The sequence below is a fragment of the Tetrao urogallus genome, assembly GCF_951394365.1.
Source record: "Tetrao urogallus genome assembly, chromosome: 2".
NCBI lineage: Eukaryota > Metazoa > Chordata > Aves > Galliformes > Phasianidae > Tetrao > Tetrao urogallus.
The window spans coordinates 14,596,453-14,608,259 of NC_136814.1; the positions used below are offsets into that span (position 1 = coordinate 14,596,453).

Sequence of the window (11,807 nt, forward strand, 5' to 3'; positions counted from 1 at the left end):
CACAATAATTTTTTTGCATCCTTTTTGTGCCCAAGCAAGTCCAACATAGTAGATGCAAATGGTTACTTTCTCATATACCTGTTTACTTCTCCCAAGAGATTTTACAATAACAAAAAAAAAACACCTTTGATGTACAGCAGAGTAAAAACATATTCTGAAGGAGCAGTGTTTTTTCTTTCTACACAGTAGCTTGGCAGAATAAAAGAACACCACTCCTACCCAACGCCCTCCTCGCAGCAGTCATGTATACTACAAGGGTCCTTCTGAACCTAGCTGCTCTTTTCCCCCCCTCATGTAACTAAAGAATAAAGTGGTTTGCACCAGTAACAATTGCTTATAACATTTAAAATACTTTTTAATGCCTTTGGCTTCTCATCCTTATTTTGAGCAGCTTAAGTCAACTGGGAATAGGACTTGCAGTCCTCACATTCTCATATGGCAAGATCACAACAAATCAAGTTCTCCATGGCAGCAGTGCATCCTACCAAGAAGGGAAAGGAAGCCTTAACATAAAGAAGAGAAATATTCCATGCCCATAATGAGATAAATAATACTCCAGGCAAGATATGGCACCTTTAAAAGTGCCGTTTCAGTCTTGGATTTTTTTCTCTGCTGGTTACTACAGAAACCATCTAGCAACCAGAATCTAAGACAGACTCCACCCAAAACAGAGAAAAACAATATAGACCAAGAAGGCCTTTCCCCCACTTTTTTTTTTTATTTTTTATTTATTTATTTTTTTTTTAACTTTTTCTTTTGTAGGGGTGGGTGCAAGTGAAGGAAAGTAACTTACTGTGCACAGGATAGGAGCATTTCACATGCAGCTGAAACAGTAAAGCTCTGATTACAGATGGCAGAAATGAAAGCAGGGAATGAGTAATGAGAAATGTGTAATGCGGGATGAGGATATAATTTCCACACATTGGCTAAAGAAAAGTTTACACTCTTAAGCAATAAAAACAAACCATTAAGCCAGACCTGCACTGTCAGGAAGTATAAAACAGTTCTTGAAATTCTGCAGTTACTATACAAAAGCTTTTCATAAACTTTTGTTTCCTGATCTTCATAAAACATTAACGTCAAGCTGCCATATGGCAATTAGCTGCCTCCTGAAATCAATTAAAAAAAAAAATAAAAAAAAAATCAACAATTTGGGAATAGCTATATAATAAAATAGTTCAATAATTATCCTCTTCAAGTAGGGTAGTAGCAAAGTGAGTCTACTATAAATGCCATCCAGATGAACTCCATCTTTGAAGGCAAGAGTACAGCAAGCAGTGCTCCTCTCTATGCTTCATCACTACCGACTGCACCAATGGAAGACTCCTCACCGCCCAACAAGGGAGAGAGCAGTGACAGCCTGCGGACACCCAAACCTCATGGTCATAGGAAAAGACAGGTCTCAGTGTCTGATCACAATGAACCCAGGTTAGCACAGCAGAAACAGATCCTGCTGGATGAAAACAGCCAATGCTCTCTGGAGAGCTTACCTCAACTGAAGGTCTTTCCATGTCATTTTTACACGTTGCTGACCACAGAAGTCCAACTGAGGTTTGTGCAAAGATTATCAAGCCACCCAACAAAGCTGTTACTGAGTCTCAAAAGGACAAGGAGAGGTGCTGATCACATTTGTGTTTAGAGAGATGCTTATCTGAAAAGCACAAATGGTGACATTATCTATCACAATCGCTGCCTATACAGATTATATGCAAGCACCTAGAAGCATTATGTTGAGGGGAAATAGACTTCAGGGTGACAGAGGGAAATTCACCTTCTAGATCTTCTGCTTTTTCTCAAGCAGAGGGATGTAGGAAGAAGTTAATTTCTTCTTGTAGAACACTATAACACTAATTAGTACTAATGAACTACAATAAGCACTAAAATACAGTGGTAACAGCATGCTTTCAGTATTTAGGATTATTTAGTCATTACTGGACTGAGAAGACATCAGAAAACCCATATTTCAGAAGGGCCATCTGATCACCGACACTTAAGAATTTAAGAACACGACTGTTCTGTAAGACTTCTCTACTACTCACGTAGGACAGCCTCTGTTTTGTTTCCTTCTTTATAAAAATCCTAAACAAATTACTCAGCACGGCACTCACACGTCTCCAATCCAGAGAATTTAAGATCAAGAACTTAAAGACGCACTTTGAAACCAATTCTGTAGAAATGCATTGACTTGTTGAGCTTGGTGCATACGTATTTTCTCCTCAAAATCGGTAAGGAAGTTCTGTGACACAAAAGCAGGCTCTTACAGAAGTGGTTCTTGCTGTGTTTACAACTACACAATGACCTCACCATGAATTTTATTAACTATGCAGTTCTTTGTCAAGCAACTAGAAGTTTGCCTTCACAAGGAATGCAGCACCATGCCACGAACCACTACTGCTCATGCACTGACAAGCACCAAAGCCAAGGTTTTTGTTTGTTTTGTTTTTAAAAACCAAGATTAGCATCAATGCATTCTCATGCCTTAGAGAAGATCTAAAGCAGTCACCTCTCTGGAAAAAGCCTCCTTAAATCTAGTTACACGCAATGGGCTAGGAGCTGTGAAACTTAAGCCTGGCAATACTTGGGAGCTTAGGATGTGGTTAGACGTGCCGTAGGGTCTTCACTGATTGCAGCAGGTTTGGGATCATCTTTTCTGCTCATAGCAGTGGTGCAATCCATTTTTCAGCACTTCATGTTCAGCTCTTGCAAACCTAAGATACAGAGCATGCTACTGCTACCATGCCCTAACTGGCACCGCCACCCAACCCAAATGATTGCTGAGTTCTTGCAGCACTGTGGCACACGCTGACTGATAACCTTTCCAAAACAATCACCGTCACCTCTCAGTAAAACAGGCATGCCCTTCCAAGCAGAGGAAAGGCAAACCACAATTCTGCAAAGATTCCCAGCCTCAAAAACAAGAAAAAGGCTAACAGAACAGCACTCATCTCTTGAGAAGAGAAATGAGGGGTTGTCCACTCAGCAAACCCGTAGACTACTATGTAACACCATACTCTCTTGGTTATTAAGAATATCGATGGTACATACCAAGGTTTGAATCTCTGCACAGAAGCTTACAGCTTGCCTAATGCATTTTTAAGCTCACAAGATGAAAATGTTAACAGTCAACAAGAAGTAACATTAGTTTTTCTCTCCCATCCTCTCCCCCCATTGCTTTTTACAATAAGCACAGAGGAAGCATACTTCTCTGTAAGACTACCTGTAAGATATTACTAGGTCAGTTCTCCTGAGCAGCTGTAACACAGAAGACGCTGGCAACAAGCAGGAGTTTGGGAAAGGCCATGCAAAACAGAAGATTGTTGTTAGTAATGCATTATAAATCAGATTTCCTGAGCTGGCTTTGAGAGGTCTCTAATGGGATAACTGTATGGCTTTAGGACATGCTGCCTCGCTTATCCAAATTGTCCCATTCAGCAGGGCACAAAGGAGCGCAAAGGGGCTCAAACATCTCCAAAGCATCAGCACAGAGCCACCCTATCTTCACCAAATATAACAGAGAGCTCCTAAGACCACAGGTGGTCTAACACAACTTCCCTCTGCTCCTAGCTTTGCAGTGGATCACCAAGAAGCCAAAAGCAGCTACTTTCCTGCTGTACTATTTCAGCATAGCTTTCTTCTAACAAAGCAACCCAGCCTCCGCACGCTCACCTCATTCTCCATAACCCATATGCTGACTGCCACACCAGTCTTCTAACATACAACAGCATGAGAAGCATTAGCTGCAATGCTGAGATTACCAACTGCAAGTCATGCTCTTGTCCCTTACACAATAAATTTAGAAAGTTAAATGATGTAAGCACAGGTTGCTCCTGTGACGGCTGGACGAGTGAACCGTGTTTTCTTACAGATTGGATTTTTCCAGAGAGAAATAGCAGAGTTCCACGATTTATTACCTGAAAGAGATCCAAACATCTTGGGAAAGAAAAGAATAACCTTTCAAACAAAACCCCACGAAGGAAGAGAAGCTAATCTGTAAAACCGCAAAACCATCATCCAAGGTTAGATGGGAGGCTGCTCACAGTAACAACTTGCTGCATGAAGCACGAAAAATTGACAATTTCACTGTTACACCGCACAGAAGCGAGCTCCCACCTGAGGTGAGGAAGTACGCAACACTTATCCAACTGTTAAAGACAAAGGCCAGTACAAATAAGATCATTATTCCTCTTCAGCATACATAATCACAAAAAAAAGATAACATTTGAGTTTTTATTATTTTATATTTGGCCAGGACTTTTAAAGGAAGGACTTTTAAAGGAAACATCAAACATTCGCTTTTCTGTAGGTCTAGAAAGGATTTGCTCTTCCCCCACCCCCACCTCCCCTGGGATTTCTGTTGGCCCTTCTTATATTCACTCTGCAAATTAGTCAGGAATAGTAGTATTTATACTAGATCAGCAACGTCTGGTTCTTATCCAAATGTTCCACCTAAGGAGGATGCCAGTTCTCATGGATTGGACAGCCCACCCTGCAGCATTCCTGAGAATTGTACAATATAATAATCTTGAAAGTCAGCAGAGTGGATTATCCACTTTTTTCTGGACTTGAACTTGTGACCTTAACAGTAGCACTGCAGAAAGCAAATGTGCTATGCACTTTGCCATGGTAACCTTCCGTGTCTTCTCTTCAACTTAAATACACGCGATTGAAACAGCTACAATTTTGAAAAATTATGTACAAACCCTATATTTTTTTTCTTTTTGATTACATATAAATACAAATTAGCTATTCTTCTAAAAAGTGGTTATAATAGTAAATAAATACAAAATAAGAATCTGACCATTATACTTCATGTGCTGGGGGTTAAACCCATATAAAATGTACAACTAAAATACATTTAAAATCTTTAAAGGAATATTTCTCTGATTAAAATATTTGTTTTCCCAACCTTTCCGTAGACATAAATATATTTTCAAAATAGTTGTGTTTTTTTTTTTTCTTTCCATTTCATTACATAAATAAAGTCTTCATTGGGAAATATTAAAGTGTCAGCTTTTTTTTTTTTTTTTTTTTTCTTTTTTGCATTTGTCCGATATATTCGCTGTGTTAGCGGCACCCACAACCCTCCACAACCATATCTTGATAGTTCTTTAGTACAACTTTTTCGTTCTCGTCAAGGTAGAGCATTGAAATAGCACTCAGTTCTGTCGGCACACAGCAAGCCTTGGGGATTTTGGAATTCACTGAATTGACCAAAGTCTGAACAATGGCATGGTTTGTCGAGTTTAGGTGATCTGCCAGCGGAAAAGGACATTCCCCATGGCAGTAAAAGGCACTATACCCCGGCGGGGCAACAATCCAGTCATTCCACCCCACATCATTGAAGTCCACATACAACGGATGCCTTTTGCAACTGTATTTGTGGCGTTTACGCTGTTTGTGTTTCGCTTGACGCTTTTCTCTTTTATGAAGCGGGTGTCCCTTGCCATCATGCCCAAACGTCACTAACAACGGCCTGAGCTGAGACCAGCTATCTTCGTCCTGATGTAAAGACCTGCTAATCCTAACGTGCCTCTTGGAGGCACTGTTCTCTTTGTCCAAGTGAACCACCTCCACCACAAACCCATGATTAGGTTGTCCGTGTGCAATCCACCTCAAAACAGCTGGCGTTACATCAAAACTTTCCCATTTACTCGCATTATGGTGCACCAACCTGGTGTCCAAAAGTCTTGTGACAGGGTCCTTAGAGGTGGCTGTGGCTGGTTTTATAATTTCATAAATATTAATACGGTGATGGTAGCTGCTGTTGCTCTCAAAGGCTTCGTGCACCTGCTCCCGAAAAATCTGGAGTTCAGCTGAGGTGATAGACTCCTCATTAGGGATGGAAGTTAAATTAAAGAAGAAACGTCGTGCTGTTTTCCCACTTGTTTCTGGCAGTTCTTCCAAAACTTCTGATTTGATTAAACAGGAGGGGGGGCAGGGAAGGGGGCAGGGAGCAGAGGGAGAGAGAAAAAAAAGTTAGGAACTGAGACAAGCAACCAAACCACTCAGATACGTGCTGCTGGCATGCGACAAACAAGACCTGAAAGACTTCCAGGCAGAAAGCACAGCCTCCCTCATCTTTCTGTTTATTTACGCAAGCATGTACAGCATGAAGTTAAGAACGCTTCATTCATTGTCATGCACTTTGATGGAATACCGGTGCTCTCTGCATTCCAGGTAGTCATTACGAGTGCTGAGAAACATGAAGCATCACGTTGGAATTCAAGGACACCAGTGAGAAAACTCGAGCACTACAGTTAGCAGAGGTCTGATGAGAATCATTAAAACCAACTGAGGATTTAAGGGGAACTGCTGCATTTCTGCATTTTTCAAGAATGTGGCTCAAGCATCAATCCCTTAAGCTCCACTCTGAAATACAGTACTCCACAATTTCAGTAATTTACTCAATTTTAATGCAGGGATTTGCATATGTTAACTAGACGCAGCGACCTCAACATCTATAAGGGCACTTTACAAGCACACCTCAGTATGCGGTCCAAAGAACTGTGAGAATGGGTCTAGCTGCTAGAATGGGTGGATGCTAAACGGATAAGGGAACAACACGTTTTTAGCAACCAAACCAACTTCTAAGTCCCGTGCCATCTTCCCTTTTCAGCCAACAGACACGGAAATGGAACTTCCGGGGAAGTACTACGTATCTAGGGCCACTACACTGTTTTTGCTGCAGAAATAGAAGAAATGCTGTTTGCCCACAGAAATCTCTCCGAAATCCTGGTTTTTCCACTTTGCTACTCAGCATCCTGGGGATCCATTCACTTTCTGAAGGGAAGCTGGCACTGATGTGAGCAGTTCTTAGCCTTGTGCCATTCCCTGCTGGCTCCAGCACGACTTCCCGCATCAGGCAGGGCTCAGCTTTGCAGCGCTTTGGGACCAGCCTGGCGTTTGTAAATATGCAGATGTGCGAGCGCTCCCAGCACAGCCTCCTGCTTTAATGAAGTCATGAACCAACAGCGAGAACTCAATGGAAAAATGGAGTCACGGTGATTTTCATCTCCAGTCTGTGAAAACTGGAGGACAGCTTCTATGTCAAGGACTTTGTTGCAACACCACTGCTTCCAACACCATTCTGTCTGCCTACAAGTTACACTCTATGCCCCTCAGCTCCACTCCTGCTCAGCGCCTTGCCTGCCACGCACGGGCTCACAAGGAACAAGCCATGTGTCACTGCTGTTTACTTCCCCACTACAGCAAGTTACATTTCACCACTGAAATCCACCGCCAAACGGCACCGGGGCCAACTCCGTCCAGCAGAACCAATTAGGTCCAAGCGCGTTTCTTTTCTTAGCACAGTTCCACCTGAAGAGCGCGGGGCGACCGCCTTTTCATTCCCTTTAAAGCAGAGCCGCCCTGTGCCAGCGCCAGAGACTACGGCCAGTGAAGGTTACATCCCGGGGAAACGTTTCCTGCAGAGCGCAGCAGCGGCGCGCACCGACGGCTCCGCGGGCCCCACGCGGCAGCGATCTCGGCCGTGGAAGCCGCTCGCTGGGAACGGCCCCCCGGACTGGCAGCCAGCGGCCGGAGCTCCACGCCGGAGCGTTACCTCCGGGCGCGCGGCGCGGCTCCGGGCTCCGCCGCTCCTCCGCTCGACGGCGGTCGGGGAAAGGCCGCACCGGACCGCTTCACCCATCTCCCACGGGGATTTAGATAAGGGATTAGGAACCTTCGCAGCGGCTCGGGGGACGCTTTCCTCGGCGTTCCGCCTCGCCCAAAGAAAGCCCGCAGCGGGATCGCTCCGTTCGCGCCCGGCAGAGCGCGACGAGAACCTCCCGCCGGCAGCGCCGGAGCCCGCGGGGGACTCTGGAAACGCACCCGCGACCCCCTCCGAAGCGCGGAGCCCGCCCCGCCGCCCCTCCTCCGGCCCTCCCTCGCTCTCCTCCCGCTCCTCTGCCCGTCCCTTGGCCCCTACCTTCGTGGTGGAAGCTGCGCACGGTGTTGGCGCGGCTGGCGGCCCTCTCCAGCGGGTAGCCCAGCTGCTGGCCGGCGTGCAGGCGGTAAAGGTCCAGCATGTAGGGGGGGATGACGACGTCCTTGCCGGGGCTGGGCCGCCGCTTCAGCCCGAACATGTGGAGCAGGCGCAGCTCGAACTCGCCCAGGAGGTCCTCGGGGCGCTGCGCGGCCGAGGCGGCGCGGCCCGGCTCGCTGAAGCGCCGCCGTCCCACCTCCGGCATGAGGCCGGCCGCGCCGCCCAGCAGCACCCGGCAGAGCAGCAGCGCCAGGAGGGAGCGGGTGGCGGCAACCATGGTCGACCTGCGCGGAGGAGGAGGCGATGGGAGGCGGTCAGCGCGGGCACCGCGCCGGGGGAGCGCGCCGCGAGGCGGGGGGCGGCCGGGGCCGCTCCACAGGTGGCTGCCGGCCCATGGCGCGCGGGACGGCGCGGAGGGGGCCCCGTCGGGGCTCAGGTGCGCGGCGGCACGAAAACCCCGCGGCGGGGGATCAAAGGGAGCCGGGCGGGCCGAGCAGGGCCGCGGGGGGCCGAGGGGAAGGGGCGCAGGCGGCCAGAGCGCTGCCCTCAGCTGGCGCAGGTGTGCGCCGCGGCGGCCCCCCGCCGAGGGGACGGGGGTGGAGAGGGACGGGGCGGTGGGAGAGGGACCTCTCGGCCGTGCACGGCGCGGGGCCCGGGGCCGGCTTTCCAGCCGCGGCTTCCCCGTGCGCAGGGAGGAGGGCCCCTCTCTCCCGGCGTGGAAAGAGGAGGAGAAAAAAAAAAAAAAAAAAAAAAAAAAAAAGAAAAAAATGCCGATCGCGCTCCGTCCCGAGCAGGAGTCGCGGGACGCTCTTCTCCCCCGCGAAATTCCGCGCGGGATAAGGATCGCTACACGCTCTCCGAACACGCTCAGCGTCCCGTCCCCCCTCTCTTGCGGAGCGCACGGAGTCATCCTGCGGAGACGGCGTTCAGCGGCCGCGGGGCCGTACCTGAGTGCGGCGGGGCTGGCGTCTGCAGGAGCGCGTGCTGCTCTCGGGCTGTGGTCCCCGCATCACTTGGAGTTACTCCGAACCGCGCTGCTGCTGCTCCTCTGCGGCTGCTGGGCGGAAAGCGGGAGCTCCCCGCGGTGCGGAGCGCCTCGGGAACATGCCTTCGGCGGCGGGGCAGGAGGCAGAAGGAAGGTCTCCGCCGGGAGAAAGCTTCTCCTTTCGGAAAGCGGCGGTCGAAAAGTCGACGCTTCCTTTTCGTCCTCCTCTCGGTACGCGCGTGCCCGCCCGCGAGTGGGTGCTATGCGTTACGGAGCGGAACGGCGCCTTTCGCGAGCGTCCTTCGCATCACCCGCACCGGACGGACGGATATTTACCGGGAGTCCCGCAGCGACATGAAGAGGGGAGTTCGGCTTCGCTTTGCTCCGCTCCCTTGAAAAAAGAAAGGAGGAGAACAAAATAAAAACCTACAATACAAAAAAAAAAAAAACACCAAAAAACAACACAACCCTCCGGAGGGCGTGGAGCACCGCGGAGGAGCGCCGGGGACAGCGCTGCGAGCGCGCGCCCGTCCCGCCCGCGCCGCACCATGCACGGGGGCGGCCGAACGCCGCCGCGGCTTTTTGTTGCGCGCCGATGTCACGACCCCGGAGGCTCGCGGGCCCGCGCCAATCACAGCCGCCCTGTGGGAGCGGGCCGCGGCCCCGCACGGCTTTTAAAGGAGACGCCGCCTCCCTCTCTCCCTCCCTCGCCACTTCTCTTCCTCCTCCCTCGCCCGTTCCCTGCCTCGCCCGGCAGCGCCGCGGCGGCCTCCGGTCCGTCCGTCTGTGCGTGCGTTCGTCCGCCCGCCCGCGCGGGGGCCGAGCGCTGGGTCGCGCGACCCGACCCGACCCGACCCCACCCGAGCCGACCCCGAGCCCCCGGCGGCGCTCCCGAAGCGCGGAGCCGCGCCCATCCCGCGCCTCACCGCCGCGGTGCCCGGCCCCGGGTTGGGAGCCGCGCTCCCTGCTCTGCCGCCGTCGGGGTGCGGCAGGAGCACCCGGGACGCTGCCCCGTGCCCCGGCCCCGGCCCGGCCCGCACGGCCGCGGCGCGTTCCTGAGCCGTGGCTGCCCCCCAGTGGCGGCGGCGCGGCGCTCCCCGCCCGCGGCCCCGCTCCGCACCTGCCCGCTCCTCGCTGCCGCTCTGCGCTTCGCCGCGGCACCGTGCTCGGGAGCGGCTTCTGCCCCGGCTTTCGTCCGCCTGCGTGGGACGCGGCCCCTCCGCGCGGCTGTGCGGCACCTTACCGCCGGGGCCGTCGCAGGATTTGGAGCCCCGTGCGGGTCGCTGCCTGTGAGGTCACAAATATTTCTCAGGGACTTCATTTGCAGAGAAGCCATAGCCAAACCTAAAATACTGTGGATGAGAATCTAAAGCGACAACAACCTTGACACCTCCATTCTCAGCTCTTCCTTTTGGAGTGACCTTCTCCCTCATCTTGACTTAGGGCACGACACAACATCTGCACTGGGACAGGTCCCTTCTCCTGCCTTCTCTTCAGCTGCAGCTGTGCCCTGGGACAGTGCCCAAGTGGGGACTTCCAGCCCTGTGCTGGTGTAACTATGGAGCCAGGAGAGTCCCTTTGGTCCTGCTGCTCCCCAAGTTCCTTCACCTGACCCTCGCTTGCTGCTGCAGGGCACACATGGCGTGGTAAAGGCCCTCAAAAGTTTTGCAACTTTTTCATTGCATTTCAGAGCAAATATATGTTTAGTTTTATGACTTCCTGTCAGTCTTCACCACGAACAAGGTGCAAGCAGCATGCCACTATGCCAATTATGTAAATCAGCACTAAAATAACAATGGCAATGTAGTTTACACATCGTCGGCATTAAACGTGCACTTCAACTTCTAATTGCCATCCCAGTTCAATTCTGTAGTGGGTCATGCCAAGAAAAAGTCATTTCTTGCTTCGATGCCTGTGCTTGTGCCTGGAGCAGAAGCTGTGCTGAGTGCCCAGCGCAGCACTGTCTGCAGGAGATCCTCTATCGGGTGATAAGCCTGGAGAAGGAGCCTCTGAAGGAGGCAAAACGCCCTTGGCCCATTCCCACCCCTACAGCTGTGCACTGTGAGCCTGAGCTAATAAAACTAAAGGCAAACCGTGGTTCCTGGTCCCACAGTCCCTCCTGGATTCCATGAACATGAGGAGGCAAGCAGCATATCTGCAGAAGGTTCACCTCACCCTGGTCTCCCACAGCAGCACTCTCATACTACCCTTCAGCTTCCCTGAAGCTACCCTTCAGATAGAGCTGGTGCATCAGCTCCACTCCTGACAGAGAAACCAGCACTCGTGCTGAAGAGATCTGATACAGACATTGGGCTTTAGGAAACTGGACCATACAGATCTGTAATTGTGAAACTTCATTTCCATACTCCTGAACTTTGTATAGTTGACTGGATTAATTTCTGCACATCCACACCCTGTTACTTTTCCTTCCTTCTTCCTTTTTTTTTTTCTTTTTCTTTTTTTTTCCTTGCTTCAGTGTTGTTGTGGTTTGGTGTGGGCTTCTTCTGTGCCAGTGAGTATTCAGCTAAAGGCACCTGCTTCTAGGGTTTCAGATCCAGGTGCTCCTTTGCAGGTGCCCAATTGCAGCTGATAGATGTCAACTTTATGCACTGTTGGGTTTTCTTAGTAAATAAAGTACCCACAGACAGATAGGTTTTTACAACCTGGTGAGATCTGTTTTTCAAGCCTGGGGAGGTAAGAAGAAGGTCTTCTTCCCCACAGTGCTTTCTTCTTTCTAATACTACATCAAATTGCATTTCTGTAGTGCCACCAGGTAGTGTCTTTCTTCTGTCCTTGTTTAATTGTGACCAGTGCCAATGTTGCAGTGCGCAGAAGCCA

The 11,807-nt window shown here is 50.3% G+C and overlaps 1 protein-coding gene across 1 annotated transcript; it reads right to left on the bottom strand.

The window, feature by feature from the left end:
- Positions 1-5,064: 5,064 nt before the first annotated feature.
- BMP2 (bone morphogenetic protein 2) lies at positions 5,065-8,261 on the bottom strand (the record flags this gene model as incomplete). The annotated part of the gene is made up of 2 exons (XM_079549933.1): positions 5,065-5,909; positions 7,928-8,261. The coding sequence occupies 2 exons, from the start codon at positions 8,259-8,261 to the stop codon at positions 5,065-5,067; spliced, it is 1,179 nt and encodes a 392-aa protein (XP_079406059.1).
- Positions 8,262-11,807: the final 3,546 nt, after the last annotated feature.